The sequence below is a fragment of the Mobula hypostoma genome, chromosome 12 (genome assembly GCF_963921235.1).
Source record: "Mobula hypostoma chromosome 12, sMobHyp1.1, whole genome shotgun sequence".
Classification (NCBI taxonomy): domain Eukaryota; kingdom Metazoa; phylum Chordata; class Chondrichthyes; order Myliobatiformes; family Myliobatidae; genus Mobula; species Mobula hypostoma.
Window position 1 is genome coordinate 3,959,280 of NC_086108.1, and position 17,693 is coordinate 3,976,972.

Here is a 17,693-nt window from a genome sequence, read left to right on the forward strand (position 1 = left end):
ATGTTGAGGCTCTATAAGGCGCTAGTGAGGCCTCACTTGGAGTACTGTGGGCAGTTTTGGTCTCCTTATTTAAGAAAGGATGTGCTGATGTTGGAGAGGGTACAGAGAAGATTCACTAGAATGATTCCGGGAATGAGAGGGTTAACATATGAGGAACGTTTGTCCGCTCTTGGACTGTATTCCTTGGAGTTTAGAAGAATGAGGGGAGACCTCATAGAAACATTTCAAATGCTGAAAGGCATGGACAGAGTGGATGTGGCAAAGTTGTTTCCCATGATAGGGGAGTCTAGTACGAGAGCACATGACTTAAGGATTGAAGGGTGCCCATTCAGAACAGAAATGCGAAGAAATTTTTTTAGTCAGAGGGTGGTGAATCTATGGAATTTGTTGCCATGGGCAGCAGTGGAGGCCAAGTCATTGGGTGTATTTAAGGCAGAGATTGATAGGTATCTAAGTAGCCAGGGCATGAAAGGTTATGGTGAGAAGGCAGGGGAGTGGGAAATAAATGGAAGAATGGATCAGCTCATGATAAAATGGCGGAGCAGACTCGATGGACCGAATGGCCGACTTCTGCTCCTTTGTCTTATGGTCTTATACAAATTATACCAATTTGAAGTACAGTCCAATCACGTAAATCTCAGAATATCCAAAAGTCATTCCGTGACTCAGATCTCCTGTCTGGTCCGAGCAGTGGCCAGATCACTGACCCTCTGGCCCGATTGGGAGCGACCGCCGACTGGGTCCGAATGCGGTCGTCCTGGCGTTGGGCCCAGGACATGGCCTCCGTCGGGAGCGCTCACTGACTGGGTCCGGAGCCTTCACCTCGATGCTTCAGTCTTCTTCCCCACTTCGAAATGGATTTGTTCGTGACCCTGTGTCCCATCTTTGGATTTTTCCATGTACCAGCTTGGTCGTTGGTCCTTTTCGTGTTCTTGTCGCTGATCTCCATGAGGCAACTCTCCAGAGATAGCAGAGTGCTGGATCCTTCAATTGATATCTAAACTACACGTCACAGGCTCCAGCGGTTTCCCTAACACAAGCTATACAAAAGAACAAGCAGTGATGTAGGAAAACTGAGATAATTTTGGAAGATTGTTACCCAAGGAATCATTGTTCACTGACGCCATCTTGATCGGTAAATGCAGATATTCCAGGGGCATTTAAGAGACACTTAAGACGATAGAAAATGGGGGCTGTGTGGGAGAGAAGGGTTAGGCTGATCTTAGAGCAGTTTAAAAGATTAGCAAATCATCATTGGCTGAAGGGCTTGTACTGCTGTACTGTTTTATGTTCAGGAGCGGTTAAGGGAAGCACCTCAGTGGGACAGGTTGGAACAGTGTGTGCCTCTCTGCCACTCTTAAATTAAATGCTGTGCTGTTTTTCTAGATGTTGCTATGGATTTGTGGTGGTTAGATGAAGTTTGGATTGACCATGAGCGTTGAAAGGTGTATCTAGTTGGAGGCATTGATCAGCTTCTCATTTCTGTGCTCAAGGGTGAACGAGGTCTTTTTCTAACGTCTTTCAAGTTGCCAGCTGTGTGTTTGAAGTACCTCCAGACTCTGTGACCTCCAGCACTGTCAGATGTCTGAAAACTTTGGGTGTGACTGGGTGTATATTCTGATACAGACATCTGTTCTGGTTGGACTGACCTGGCTGTTGTGCTTGAAGTTTGGCATGTGAGCTCTGTACCTGACCGATTGTACCAGTGTAGCAGGACCCTTTATCCCCACTTCCTTGCCAGTGCTTTTGGCTGGAGAAATTTGTGAGTTTGGGTTGGGTCAGTTCAGCGTTAACCAGGGTCAGGTTCTGAGTTGGGTCCTGGTAATGTTGAATCCTAGTAACACCCTTTTTGTGATCCTGGTCTTGTTCAGGGTTAGAGTCATTGAGCACTACTGAAACAAGCCATTCAGTCCATCTATTCCATGCTGAACTCTCATTCTGCCTAGCCCCATCGATCACGCCTGGACCATAGCCCTCCATATTCTTCCATCTATGTACTTACCCAAATTTCTTTTAAATAGAAACATAGAAAACCTACAGCACAATACAGGCCCTTCAGCCCACAAAGCTGTGCTGAACATGTCCCTACCTTAGAACTACCTAGGCTTTACCCATAGCCCTCTATTTTTCTAAGCTCCATGTATCCATCCAGGAGTCTCTTAAAAGACCCTATCGTTTTCGCCTCCACCGCCGCCGGCAACCCATTCCACGCACTCACCACTCTCTGCGTAAAAAAAAAAACTTACCCCTGACATCTTCTCTGTAGCTACTTCCAAGCACCTTAAAACTGTGCCCTCTCATGCTAGCCATTTCAGCCCTGGGGAAAAGCCTCTGACTATCCACACGATCAGTGCCTCTCATCATCTTGAACATCTCTATCAGGTCACTTATTGGAATGTAAATGTTGGAATTGAACCCATATACACCACTGGCAGCTCGTTCCACAGTTGCACCAACTGCTGAGTGAAGAAGTTCCTCCTTAGGTTTCACCTTTCACCATTAACCTATGACCTCTTGAACAAGTCTCACCCAGCCTCAGTGGAAAAGCCAGCTTGCAATAATCTAATCTATACCCCTCATGGTTTTGTATACCAAAATCCTGTTGTCAGTCTTGGGTCCTGTCTGGGTTGATTGCGATGGGGCTAGACCGGGATTGGATTGCATCTGGGTTGACGATGGTTGGGTTGGGCTCAGCTGGTTTAATTATCAGCTGGAACTGCACTCTAGTTTAAAGTTGACCCATTCATCTTATCAACTTTCTGTGTGTGCAGACAACAGTTTCATCAACCCCCAACTCCAGAAGATCTTTGAGCGTGTGCGACAGAGTGCGGATTTCATGCCCGCTTGGCAGATGATGGTGAGTGTGGTGAGACCAGCTCCTTAAACAAATTTATTCAGAATCACTTTTATTATCACCGATATATGTCATAAAATTTGTTGTTTTGCGGCAGCAGTGCTTGCAATACATAAAAATATACTATAAATTACAAAAAGAACTATAAATACATATATGAAAAATGATCAAGTGCTTTCTCGGCGATAATGACGAATAAACTCTTGGGCTTCCAGCTGGGTACAAGTATTGATTTTAACCAATGTTTTGATGACAAACTCCGCCATCTTCATCAGGGATGATGCCTAGGCAGTGGTCTTTATACCCCTGTCGTCCATCCCTCCTGATTGGTTAGACCTCATCTAATCAGGTTTCGGCTGTCTCAACTTGTTTACAATTTGTACAATTGAATTCCAGTTCTTACTTAGAGCGAGACCTTTGTCTTTGCTAAAGTTCCTTTTTTCTAGTTTTATTTCAACGGCTTGCTTCACCAGGTGGTACCAAAAGCATGGCACAGTAGTTTTGTGCTGTCAAAGTCAATCCTACGGCCTTTGCAAATGCAATGTTCTGCTATCACACTTCTGTTGCCACCATCACATCTCCCAATGTAGAGCATTCTTTCTACTTTGATTAACCGTGCGAAAGCTATTTCGCACCTGGGGAGTCTCCACAAGGAAATAAGAGGATTATTCTTAATATTCCTACAGAATGGCTACAAGGTGAAGGAAAATAATTGGGTCCTGAAAAAGGCCAATGGAAAAACCAGGAAGCCTAACAATGAGGAGGAATCCGTCACTACCACATGTCTTCCCTGTATTTCCACGGTTTCTGGAAGGATCGCCAGGATCCTGAAGAAATACCAGATTAATATCATCCACAGACGTAAGGAAGCTTAAATCACAGCTTATGTCGGTCAGAGATGACGCAGAACTCAGGATGGTTGGCGTTTACAGGATTCCCTGTGAATACGCAGCAGCGTTTATCGGCCAAACAGGGCACACAGTGGAAACGTGTATCAAGGAGCACGGAAGGTGTATCCGTTTGGGTTATCCGGAGAAATCGCCAGTAGCAGAACATTGCATTCACAATGGCAATAGGATTGACTTTAGCACAAAACTACAGTGCTGCATCAATGCCTTTTGGGACCACCTAGTGAAGGAATCCATTGAAATAAAACTAAAAAAAAGAATTTTCACAAAGACAAAGGTCTTGCTCCAAGTAAGAACTGGAATTCGATGTAAACAAGGTAGGTCAGCGTAAACCTGATTGAAAGAGGACTAACCAATCAGGAGGAACAGATGATGGTGGTATATATACCACCAGTCTAGACATGCCTAGGTATCATCCCTGATGAAGAAGGCGGAGTTTGTCATTGAAATGTATGTTAAAATCGATACCTATACCCGGCTGGAAACCCGAGAAGAGTTTATTCATGAAAAACATGTATATTAATATTTCATTTACACCTCATTGAAACCTATTGAAAGGATCAATAATGTGTATGTGGAGAGGGTGTTTCCTATGGTGGAGGACCAGAGTACATAGCCTCAGAATGGAGGGAGATCCATTTAGGACAAAGATGAGAAATTTCCTTTGCCAGAGAGTGGTGAATCTGTGGAATTTGTTTCCACATTTGGTTGTAGAAGCAAAGTCATTGGGTATATTTGAGGCAGAGGTTGATAGGTTCTTCACTGGTCAGAGCATGAAGGGTTACGGAGAGAAGGCAGGAGATTGGGGCTGTGAGGAAAATAGATCAGCTATAATGAAATGGCAGAGCAAAGTCAATGGGCCAAATGGCCTAATTCTGCTGCTATATCTTATGGATTTATGGTCTTATGGACAGAACACTTATTAGATCACAGAGCAATTTCTCATTCCCCCGCCCCCCCCCACAACGATCTATAGCTAAAAACAGTACATTCTTTCACTGTCAACCTTGTAAAATTTGACCAGCGCTTCCGAGTAGCTACTCCCAAAGCTTTGAAATCCTCTGTAACTGGGGTCCCCAACAATTTTTTTTTGCTTTGGACCCATGCCATTAACAGAGGGGTCAGTGGACTACAGGTTGGAACTCTTGACCGATAAGAATTCCTTCATATTCTGACCATTAAAAGCATTTGAAAAAAGTTTTGAAGGGGAAATATTGTGATGGGAGAGGTTTGGGAGAGAGGGGAGTGGGTCATTCACGAGTTTTAAGGAACTATCCCCAAACAAAGGAACTGGTTGGTTCATAGGTTAGTATGGAAACACCAATGGCCAAGAAAGGAAAAGCTTATGAAAAGTGGTGGATACAGCCCAGTCCATCGCAGGAAAAGCCCTACCAGCAATTGAGCACATCTACAAAGAATGCTGCCACAAAAAAGCAGCATCCAACGTCAAAGGTTCAGTCTGTGCTCTCTTCTTGCTGTTGCCATTGGGTAGGAGGTACAGAAGTCTTGGGTCCCACACCACCAGGTTCAGGAACAGTTATTACCCCACAACCATCAGGCTCCTGAACCAGTGTGGATAACTTCACTCACCACAATGAGCCTCAGGTCCCACACCACCAGGTTCAGGAACAGTTATTACCCCACAACCATCAGGCTCCTGAACCAGTGTGGATAACTTCACTCACCACAATGAGCCTCAGGTCCCACACCACCAGGTTCAGGAACAGTTATTACCCCTCAACCATCAGGCTCCTGAACCAGTGTGGATAACTTCACTCACCACAACTCTGAACTGATTCTAGAGCCCATGGATTCACTTTCAAAGACTCTACAACTCATGTTCAAAGTATTTATTTATTAATGTCACCCCGAACAAGATGTAGCACCTGCTTAGCTCCTCCCCCACCCCCAATCAGTGTCATGTGAAGCCATGGAAGCAGGTGGTGGATGGTTGTATGAGCAGCTGGTGCACATCACATGTCCTGGTTATGTGACCACTGACATCAATCCCTGAAGAGTATAATTAATGGCTGGGGTCACCCGTCTTGTACAGACACTGCCCAGAAGATGGCAATGGTAAATCATTTATGTAGAAAAATTTGCCAAGAACAATCATGGTCAAAGACCATGGTCACCCACATCATACGACACTGCACATAATGATGATGTTTATCTATTTATTCATGTATCTATCTCTTTTTTTTGTATTTGCACCGTCTGTCAGTCTTTGTGTGCAGTTTTCCATTGATCCTTTTGTACTTTGTTCTACTGTGAATGGCTGCAAGAAAAAGAATCTCAAGATAGTATATGGCGACTTATACAATTTTTTGAATAGTAAATTTACTTTGAACTTGGAATGTGGAACAGAGATGGCCCATATAGCCCCAGACCTATTGTTGAATAAGATGGAGTCTTGGCTTCACAATCTACCTCGTTATGATTTTGCACTTTATTGTTTACGAGCTCTGCACTTTTTTGGTAGCTGTTACCCTTAATTCTGCATTGTTGCCATTTTATATTGTTCTATCTCAGTTCACTGAGTAATTGTTCATTTAGCGGCCACTTTGTTAGGTTCACCTGTTCGTTAATACAGATATCTGATCAGCCAATCATGTGGCAGCACTCAGTGCATAAAAGCTTGCAGACACGGTTAATAAGTTCATTTGTTGTTCAGACCAAACATTAGAATGCGAAAGAAATGTGATCCAAGTGACCTTGACTGTGGAATAATTGTTGGTGCCAGACAGGATGGTCTGAGTATTTCAGCAACTGCTGATCGCCTGGGGTTTCCACGCACAACAGTCTCTAGAGCAGGTATTCCCAACCCAGGGTCCACGGACCCCTTGCCTTAATATTGTTGGTCCATGGCATGAAAAAGGTTGGGAAACCATGCTCTAGAGCCTGCAGCGAATGGTGTGAAAAACAAAAAGCATCCAGCAAATGGCAGTTCTGTTGGCAAAAACGCCTTGTTAATGAAAGGGGTCAGAGGAGAATGGCCAAACTGGTTCAAGCTGACAGAAAGGCAACAGTAACTCAACCACCCGTCACAACACTCAGTGTGCATAAAAGCGTCTCTGAACGCACAACACGTTGAACCTTGAAGTGGATGGGCTACCGCAGCAAAAGACCACAAACGTGCACTCAGTGGCCACTTTATTAGGAAGTACAACTGAAGTGGCCAAGCAGTGGATATAGGAAATTATGTAAAAATTTAAAGCAAGCACAAAAAAGTTAAACTACAAGGAAAAATACTAGAAAAATAACTGTTCTACGCCATAATCCAACAGCGTGCTACATTCGATCAGTGATTTATCACAATGTTTTTTCCCGGCATTATAAATTCCATTCATAGTTCTGGTTTAAACAAGGAGGAAAACGTGTGGCTACTGCAAGTAATCTTTCAGCTTTAGATTTGGTGCTTTTGCTACTGGTTGCAAGCCTTTCATTGCAGGAGTTGGCATGAATTTGCCCTGTTACGTGTAACTGTATATTGTGCGACACAAAATGGTCACCAAACTGACTAACAACTAGAATTATTAATGACTTGGAATTCTCAATTTCTTTTTGGGAGTTGGGTAATCAGCAAATTCAGCCAAGTTACTGTTATGAAACTGCAGAGTGGAAATTGCAAGCTCGTTGAGGAGACCCTTTCAAGGATTCTTCATCTCACGGTCTCTTAATTTATTTATTTGTTTATTATTTCTTTATTTGTTTATTATTTCTTTCTTTCTTTCTTTCTTTCTTTCTGTAATTGCACAGTTTGTTGTCTTTTGCACTCCAGTTGATTACCCAAGTTGATGTGGTTTTTCATGGATTCTGTTACGGTTATTATTTCATGGGTTGTATATGGTGACATATGTACTTTGATAGCAAATTTACTGATGAAGCACTTTGGCTGAAACATAGACTGTTTATTCCCTTCCTTTGATGCTGCCTGACCTGCTGAGTTCCTCCAGCAATTTGTGCATTGTTGCAGATTTTAAGAGTCTGCAGAATCTCTTGTGTTTCTTGCTCATCCAAAACTAAATAGCAGTGAGGAAGAAGGCAGTGGAAGGGGAATTCCAGAGCATTGGATTGAAGAGCTTAGAGGATTCAAAGTGCATTTATTATCGAAGTATGTATGCAGTGTACAACCCTGAGATTTGTCTTCCCCACAGACAGCCACGAAACAAACAAACACCATGGAACCCATTCAAAGAAAATACCCCCCCCATGCGCAAATAACAAATTGCACAAATGGCAACAAGAACATTAATCCCCATGCACAAAAAAGAAATCACGCAAACGGCAACAAGAAAGAATGAGGGAAAACACAGAAAATAAAACACAAAATCGAAAGCATCTATATTCAGTTCAGTTTGGTGTTCATTATCAGGCTGCCATGATTCAAAAGTTGCCCAGAATAGCAACAGAAAAGGGAGTGACCAGGAACCACAGTCCAATCCACAAACTAGAGATCCAGAACTTCAGTACCATCCTCTGACAGCATTGAGGGAGAGAGAGAAAGCGAGAGAGACCATTGGAACACCAGGACCTTCTCTCGGGCGCAGCAAGCAAGAAGGAGAGAGAGATTGTCACACACAGACACCTTCCTCCGTCAGCAGCAAGCGAGAGGATGGTAGACGGCTCTCTATTCTACACTCACCTTGATGTTTTCAATCTTTCTCTCTAAGCTTCTTGACCTCAATCTGCCCGAAAACACACCATCAATCTATATATCACAGGCTCCAACAGTACCAGAACACAATTGAAAGGAAAAGAAGATGTAAAAGTTGTGAAAGGCACAGTTTTGCGGACCATCTGGAGAATGCCGCTGTAGTAGTGTTGTTCACTGGGGCTATCTAGTAGGCAAGGTTACCAATGGTACACCAAAGGATACAGTTCATTATTAGCATTCTGGTTAGTTACTGCACTGTAGTAAAAGAAATAAGTGAGAGATCAGCTTTCTTTCTCAGGTGCATCAGAGTATACAGTGAAATGCATTGTTTGCATCAGTGGCCATACGATCGGAGGATGTGCCAGGGCAGCCCGCAAGTGGCACCAACATAGCATGCCCACGACTTTCTCACCTTAACTTTTACACCTCTGGAACTCGGGAAGAAACCGAAGTATCGGGAGGAAACCCACACGGCCGTGGAGAATGCACAGGCAGTGGCAGGAACTGATCCCCAATCACTAGCGTAGCCTAGTCACGGGACAATTTACAATCACCAATTAACTTCCCAACCAGTACTTCTTTGTACTGTGAGAGGAATCTGGAGGAAAACCATATGGTCATAGGGAGAGCTCCTTACAGAGAGCATCAGGAACTGAACTTTAATCAGTGACTGCTGGCATTTTAAAACAGTGCTAACCACGATACTACTATGCTGCAGTTAGCCTACCCTCATTTCACTGCCGTTTCTAGGATGCAGGCTATGGTGTTTCACGTACAACCCCACCTTCTAAATTACATATCTTCCTGTCTTTAAAATACAGTGGAATCTGATTAATTGGGACACGTGGGGATCAGTACATTTTGGCCCAATTTAGTGGCTGCCCCAATTAGATGAAGCCAAAGTAGTTGAAAGGTAAATAGAAAAGGCAAACTACTGTTTAACTTAGTAACAAATTATGTATTTAAATGAAATACAGAACAAATTAGAACACTACAAATACTACTACTCATCATCATCAATCATGGTGACCATGATTGTTCTTGACAAATTTTTCTACAGAAATGGTTTACCATTGCCTTTTTCTGTGCACAGTGTCTTTATGAGATGGGTGACCCTAGCCATTATCAATACTCTTTAGATACTGTCTGATTGGTGTTAGTGGTCACATAACCAGGACTTGTGATATGCACCAGCTGCTCATATGACCATCCACCACCTGCTCCCATGGCTGCATGTGACCATGATCTTGGTCCAAGGGTGACCTGCAGCTGAGGGGAGGGAAGGAGTGCCTTACACCTCCTTTGGTGGAGACACATCTCCACCCTGACACCCATACAAAGGCTATTACAGTACTATAAAACTATATTAATTCTTAATATTTAGCAATGGGGAAATGCATCCAGTGTATGATGCTATGTCCTTTTGATTGACTGGGAGTGAACAAAATCAGTGCAGGCACCTCATGCAGATAATAGACTGCTTTTGTACAATGCTTTTGCTGATTGTATCCTCCAAATTTTAATTTTCATTATAACATTCAAGATGATTGCTGATACCTTAATTCTTCGTAGTTCCGATCTTGTTCCGATCTTGTTGAAGTAGCAAAATCATTTCCTTTTTGCTCCTGTCCATTTCTGGTATATCCAATTCTGAAAGTTTGAAACCATAGTGAGTAAATCAGATTTGGTTTGTCTTGCGGCTTATTTCTCATCAACTGCTGGTAACAAAAATCACAACTTTTTGAACATAAGTGCATGCAAATGATGCTATTTTAAAAACTGTTCACTCTAGGCACAGTGAACACTGTTGACAACCACAGAAGTACATGCAGCTAATGCCAGTTAAATAACTGTGCAGCAACAGTCTCCTGTCCTAATTAAAGGGCATAATGTCCCAAATAAACAAAGGGAATCCTGGCTATTTTTTCCATTAGTTTTGAGGAGTTGTCCAAACAAACAGCTGTCCCAATTAACCAGAATCGACAATCTATTCTGATTCATTCATTGTTACTAGATCTCCCTTACCAGCCACACCATGGGAGCACCTTCACCACAGAGACTACAGCGTCCATCATTAAGGACTCCCATCACTCAGGACATGCCCTCTTCTCATTGTTACCATCAGGAAGGAGGTACAGAAGCCTGAAGACACACACTCAATGATTCAGGAACAGCTTCTTCCCCTGTGCCATTGATTTCTGTATGGACTTTGAACCCAAGAACGCTACGTCACTACTTTTTAATTTTTTGCCTCTCCTTTTGAACTACTTAATTTATTTTTATATCATCATCATTATGTGCTGTGTCATATGACATCATCATTCTGTGCCGTGTTGTATGACATGGATGATCATAGTCTTTGACAATGATTGTTCTTGGCAAATTTTCCTACAGAGGTGGTTTGCCATTGCCGCCTTCTGGGGCAGTGTCTTTACAATACCCTTCAGAGATTGCCTGGCATCAGTGGTTGCATACCTGGACTTGTGATATGCTAAGCAGGTGCTACACCTTGCCCAAGGGTGACCTGCAGACTAGAAGAGGGAAGGAGCATCTTACACCTCCTTTGGGTGTAAGACTAGGGTTGCCAACTGTCCCGTATTAGCCGGGACATCCCGTATATTGGGCTAAATTGGTTTGTCCCATACGGGACCGCCCTTGTTCCGTATTTCCCCCGCTAAGGTAGAGCGTTCCTATGAAACCTTTCGTGCCAAAATGGTGTAAAGCGAAGAAGCAATTACCATTAATTTATATGGGAAAAATTTCTGAGCGTTCCCAGACCCAAAAAAAACCCTACCAAATCATACCAAATAACACATGAAACCTAAAATAACACTAAGATATAGAACATAGAATAGTACAGCACAGTACAGGCTCTTCAGCCCACAATGTTGTGCCGACCCTCAAACCCTACCTCCCATATAAGCCCCCACCTTAGATTCCTCCATATACCTGTCTAGTAGTCTCTTAAACTTCACTAGTGTATCTGCCTCCACCACTGACTCAGGCAGTGCATTCCACGCACCAACCACTCTCTGAGTAAAAAACCTTCCTCTAATATCCCCCTTGAACTTCCCACCCCTTACCTTAAAGCCATGTCCTCTTGTATTGAGCAGTGGTGCCCTGGGGAAGAGGCGCTGGCTATCCACTCTATCTATTCCTCTACACCTCTATCATGTCTCCTGTCATCCTCCTTCTCTCCAAAGAGTAAAGCCCAAGCTCCCTTAATCTCTGATCATAATGCATACTTTCTAAACCAGGCAGCATCCTGGTAAATCTCCTCTGTACCTTTTCCAATGCTTCCACATCCTTCCTATAGTGAGGTGACCAGAACTGGACACAATACTCCAAGTGTGGCCTAACCAAAGTTTTATAGAGCTGCATCATTACATCACGACTCTTAAACTCTATCCCTCGACTTATGAAAGCTAACACCCCATAAGCTTTCTTAACTACCTTATCCACCTGTGAGGCAACTTTCAGGGATATGTGGACATGTACCCCAAGATCCCTCTGCTCCTCCACACTACCAAGTATCCTGCCATTTACTTTGTACTCTGCCTTGGAGTTTGTCCTTCCAAAGTTTACCACCTCACACTTCTCTGGGTTGAACTCCATCTGCCACTTCTCAGCCCACTTCTGCATCCTATCAATGTCTCTCTGCAATCTTTGACAATCCTCTACACTATCTACAAAACCACCAACCTTTGTGTCATCTGCAAACTTGCCAACCCACCCTTCTACCCTCACATCCAGGTTGTTAATAAAAATCACGAAAAGTAGAGGTCCCAGAACAGATCCTTGTGGGACACCACTAGTCACAATCCTCCAATCTGAATGTACTCCCTCCACCACAACCCTCTGCCTTCTGCAGGCAAGCAAATTCTGAATCCACCTGGCCAAACTTCCCTGGATCCCATGCCTTCTAACTTTCTGAATAAGCCTACCATGTGGAACCTTGTCAAATGCCTTACTAAAATCCATATAGATCACATCCACTGTACTACCCTCATCTATATGCTTGGTCACCTCCTCAAAGAACTCTATCAGGCTTGTTAGACACGATCTGCCCTTCACAAAGCCATGCTGACTGTCCCTGATCAGACCATGATTCTCTAAATGCCTATAGATCCTATCTCTAAGAATCTTTTTAGTAAAAGCAGGAATGATATGATAAATCATTTATATATATATATATACAGCCTATATAAAGTAGAAATAATGTGTGTACAGTGTAATTTCACTGAACAGAATCGCCAAAACCAATTTGTAGAAAAAAATCGGCACGTACACGCATGCGCACACAGGTGCCCATGCAAGGCTTCATGGTCATGGTTGTCTTTCTCGGGGTAAACACAAGTGTCCTGTATTTGACTGCTACTTTTGTCCCTTATTTGGGAGTGAGAAAGTTGGCAACCCTATGTAAGACAGTGGTTGTTGGGACGAGAGCCGATTTCACTCATCTTCTGAGATGGTCAGCTCCATGGCGCTGAGGCTGTGAAGACTGCCCCGGCTGCTGTGCTCTGTGACTGCTGATATGAACTGATAAGCAAAGTTTTGGGCCTACTCAATGGCTGTGTATCTGAGGATTCATTTTTGGTTCAAAATGCTGTTGTTCATTTCAATTGCATGATTTGTGTTTTTTTCCTTTCTCTCGTGCACCGAGTATTGGTCTTTCACATTTTTAAAATTTAATTGGGTTCTTTTTTCTTTTGGGTTTCTTGCTTTGTGGCTACCTGTGAGCAAGCAAATGTCAAGGTGGTTTAATTTATACGTACTCTGATAATGAACTTGAATCTTAAATGTGCATGCACGTGTGCGAGCACACACGTACATATATGTGTATATACGTGTGTATGTATATGTGTGTGTGTGTGTGTATATATGTAGCCCCCCTGGCCACCCTCAGGGTCGCTCGGCTCGCTGTCGTCTAGGGAAACAGCCTCAGCCCCGCCAAACTGGGTAATTAGTTGGTGTGGATGCTGTGTGAGGTACCCCACCCCGCCCAAATAACAGACAATACACCAGATGCAATTAAATGATATACAGTTTATAGATATTACTGGAACTATATAATTAAAAGAGAATAAAATATAAAAGGAAAATAAAAGGCGCCACACTTATCAAAGTTCAATCTCTTCATGCACAAAACCGTTGGAGCTCAAGGACCTTCTTCTTCACCCTGCGACCCCCTCGGACCACCTCGACCGGCCGCCTGGGACCAACAACGGTGGTCGACCAGACGCTCCACACGAGCCCGTCTCCGTCTCCTCGCCGAACGTCCCGCTCGGGGTCCGACCCCGTTAGCGGACTCACAGCACCTCGTCCATCCTCTGTCTCGCTCTCCCGCCTTCTGCCCCAAAACCCCGCGCATACAGTATCTTCAAATACACCAAAACCATAACAACTATTCCAATTGGTTAATAACGTATTTCTTATCACCCTCTAAACCACAACAAGCTGCTAGCGCAAACTTTCTCAGCGTTTAAGACAACAAAGCCGCATTCCCCAGATTTACATAACAAAGACGCCATTTTAATTAGCTTCCGCAGTAACATAAAAATCGAAACCTCCTTACACTCCTCCCCCCCACCAAATAAAGTCATGTCCTCATGACTTCTAATTAACTCGCCACCCAGTCCTACAGACACACAACACACACATACACAGATACACACAGTGACAGTGCTCCCCAAACAGTGGACCTTACTCCCGTCCCATGGGCGCTAAATAGGCCAACCTATCTGGGATTGAGACCTCCGTACCCTCTCACCTAAACCCAAAAGGCTCAGACACTACTAGGGATACCTCGGGCCTGTTTGCCAACTCCTCTCTCACTCAGGCCACTGCTACAGCTCGGAGCCCCCAGTCCCATGTCCAGGGCCCCGCCTCTCCTCCTTCCCAATCCTGCCGCAACTCAGACTGCCCACAGCTAGCCCTCCCCACTACACCTGACTCAGTGGGAGAAGGGCCAAAGGTCTCTTCCTCAATCACGGGGAAGTTAGCGAAAGGCAGCATGTTCCACATGTGCAGCACATCATCCTTCGAATCCGTATCCTTCCTCATTCCCTCGATTGATAGCTACTGGTTAAGTTTCTCCAAACTGAAACATTAAGCCGGGGCTACCCCTTCAGCCTCCTGCAGTCGAGACGTCAGCTCCTTCGGGGACTCCTTCAACTCTCGCCACAGCCTCAGCAGTTCTGACTCAGGGTTCCTGGCCATCTCAATCTGGGACGCAGTTACCCCACCAGCTTCTTCCACCCTGACCTGAAAAGCAGCAGATAAAGAATGTTCAGCCTCCGGTTGTTTCTTCCTCAGGACGTCTTCCAGGTCAACGTTCAGTTTTTCCACATCATTTAAACTCGCGATAGTCATCTTCAGGTTCCTTACAAGCCTCCGCCTCCCTTTTCCGAGATCTGTCCTCCATTTTTTCACCTCCTCGGGAGTGTAGTCAAACTCCCCTCCCTGGGCTCTCGGTTTTCTGTTGACCTTAGTCAGAACACTTCCTTGATCTTCCCCAACTTGTAAGTCTTCCAATCTGTTCTGAATCGATGTCTTGAGTTTCTGCTGATCCCTTCGAAGGCGGGTCATTGTTTCTTCTCGCTGGATTAATTCGTCAGTATATGACCGCAGTGCGGTGCAAATCTCCTCTCTTCCCTGTGTCTCATTCAGATTGACGACCTGGGTTTCCATCCCCCGGTCCACCACTGTCTGTCCCAACACCAGGAAGTTCAACTGGTATGTCGGGTCATTTTCCTCACATTGCACCAAACTCCTCCGGCCAAAAACTCCTCCACATTTGACACTTCGCTTCGGTCGCCCGAGCTCAGCCACTCGCCTCGCCTCATAGTCCCCCCAGGCGAATCCAAGCTCTAGGCGGTCATCCACATACGTCAAAACTCCACACACCTTCACTTCCCCCATGGTCTTCCTCATGCCCCGCAGGAAGGATGCAGGGGCTCCGGATATGCCCTTGGGCGTCTTTTCGGATCGGAAGAATCCTAGGGAACTAGTAACAGCCATCTTCAGCTCAACAGCCGCACTCCTCAGGATCTGGCAACATCCACCCCTCAGATGCAGCACATTAAACCACATCGCATCATCCCTACACACGCTGCCTTCATCTTCCATGCCGCCAGGGTCCAGTTGCCGTGACCTCTCTCTCACTGAGGTGTCTTCAGCGGTCAACTCCCCTCCCTCGTGGTGGTTCGGAGCATCTACTAAGAGGGTCTCACCCTCAGCTACTTTCCCCAAGCCGTACCACCACTGGGTCTCGTTTAAATTCGGTACCGGCTCAAGGCTGCTGCACACGTCCTCAGAAGCAACTCGACATGCTGGGTGCCCAGACAATGCCCCCATGAACTCCAGGGTCATTAACCAATCATCGTCTTCTGGATAACTACTGCCACTAGTACCCAAAATCTCCGATGCCCTTGCAGTTGTCAAGGATAAATGCTTCAGACACCGGTTGTAAAATGAACTGTACAACAACTTGATCTGTGCCCCGGGGTCGAGGATAGCTTTAGCATCGCTTCCCTCTATCCATAACGACACCCTGGGGTGTGGTCCCTCTAAGCCTTCAGGAATAGGGTCTTTTCCTTGCGGAAGTTCAGTGGCACATTGCTGGGAACGTGCTTCCCCAGAGACCCCAAGCCTTTCCCCCACTGGGCCTCCACTAAGTTTCCCGACACCTCTCTGATCAGCTGAACAACTGATCCCCTGAAATGATCCCCCTGGCACTGCAAGCAATTTAGCCGCCCTCCTAGCCAGAGAAGACACACTGAAAACTTTCCCCCCTCTTTCAGATAACTGACAGCTGTCACTACGGTGTAAGTGAACCTGACAGCTCTAACGCTGTCACCAGCCCGCCTACTCAAACTTTCAACCAATCCCTGTCACTCTCCCTCAACCGAGCACTGCCACTCATCTAACAACTGAGAGATCTGCTCCGCCCACGTCTCACACGCCTCCGCCCCTCCTGGGGTGGACACTATCCCAAGTGCCAGGCGGAGCTAGAACATTTATTCGCAGACTCTACCTCCAAATCAGACCACTCTTTCCTCTCTCTCCCAACTGCATGGACAGCCCCGAGTTCCACCTCCAACTCGTCAATGCTAGTCTGAACTCGAACAAAGACCTCACCCACAACACATACAGCAATCACCAGCAAATAACCCACAGAGACACACATTACAGATTTAAACAGGGCACCCACACAGCATACCAACAGACTCAAGCATCCCGGACAAGCCCCCACAATGTAGCCCCCCTGGCCACCCTCAGGGTCACTGGGCTCGCTGTCGTCTAGGGAAACAGCCTCGGCCCCGCCAAACTGGGTAATTAGTTGGTGTGGATGCTGTGTGAGGTACCCCACCCCGCCCAAGTAACAGACAATACACCAGATGCAATTAAATGATATACAGTTTATAGATATTACTGGAACTATATAATTAAAAGAGAATAAAATATAAAAGGAAAATAAAAGGTGCCACACTTATCAAAGTTCAATCTCTTCGTGCACAAAACCGTTGGAGCTCAAGGACCTTCTTCTTCACCCTGCGACCCCCTCGGACCACCTCGACCGGCCGCCTGGGACCAACAACGGTGGTCGACCAGACGCTCCACACGAGTCCGTCTCCGTCTCCTCGCCGAACATCCCGCTCGGGGTCCGACCCCATTAGCGGACTCACAGCACCTCGTCCAGCCTCTGTCTCGCTCTCCCACCTTCTGCCCCAAAACCCCCTCGCAAACAGTATCTTCAAATACACCAAAACCATAACAACTATCCCAATTGGTTAATAACGTATTTCTTATCACCCTCTAAACCACAACAAGCTGCTAGCGCAAACTTTCTCAGCGTTTAAGACAACAAAGCCGCATTCCCCAGATTACATAACAAAGACGCCATTTTAATTAGCCTCTGCAGTAACATAAAAATCGAAACCTCCTTACATATATATATGTGTGTGTGTGTGTATGTGTATGTATATATATATATATATACACACACACTCACATTAATTTCTTATTGTAATTTATAGGTTTTTTTAAATTATGTATTGCATTGTACTGCTTCTGAAAAGCAACATTTTTCACGGCATTTGCCAGTGATGTTAAACCTGATTTTAATTCTGAAATTTAGGTCATTTGTTCTTGCCACTGCGGTTATAATAGTGACACACTTCTGACTTAGTGACTGTTCTCTCTTCCCACTCTGGATAATGGACAACTTTCCTTGCACTCTTATCAGAATCATGTTTAACATCACCAGTGCATG

The 17,693-nt window shown here is 44.9% G+C and overlaps 1 protein-coding gene across 2 annotated transcripts in view; it reads left to right on the forward strand.

Annotated features, from left to right (window-relative positions):
* Positions 1-17,693, forward strand: part of coq8b (coenzyme Q8B) — a 101,508-nt gene that overhangs the window by 42,695 nt on the left and 41,120 nt on the right. For both annotated transcript variants that reach the window (XM_063063503.1, XM_063063504.1), the window contains exon 7: positions 2,772-2,857. In XM_063063503.1, coding sequence (XP_062919573.1) covers positions 2,772-2,857 — 86 coding nt within the window. The remainder of the gene's footprint in view (positions 1-2,771; positions 2,858-17,693) is intronic.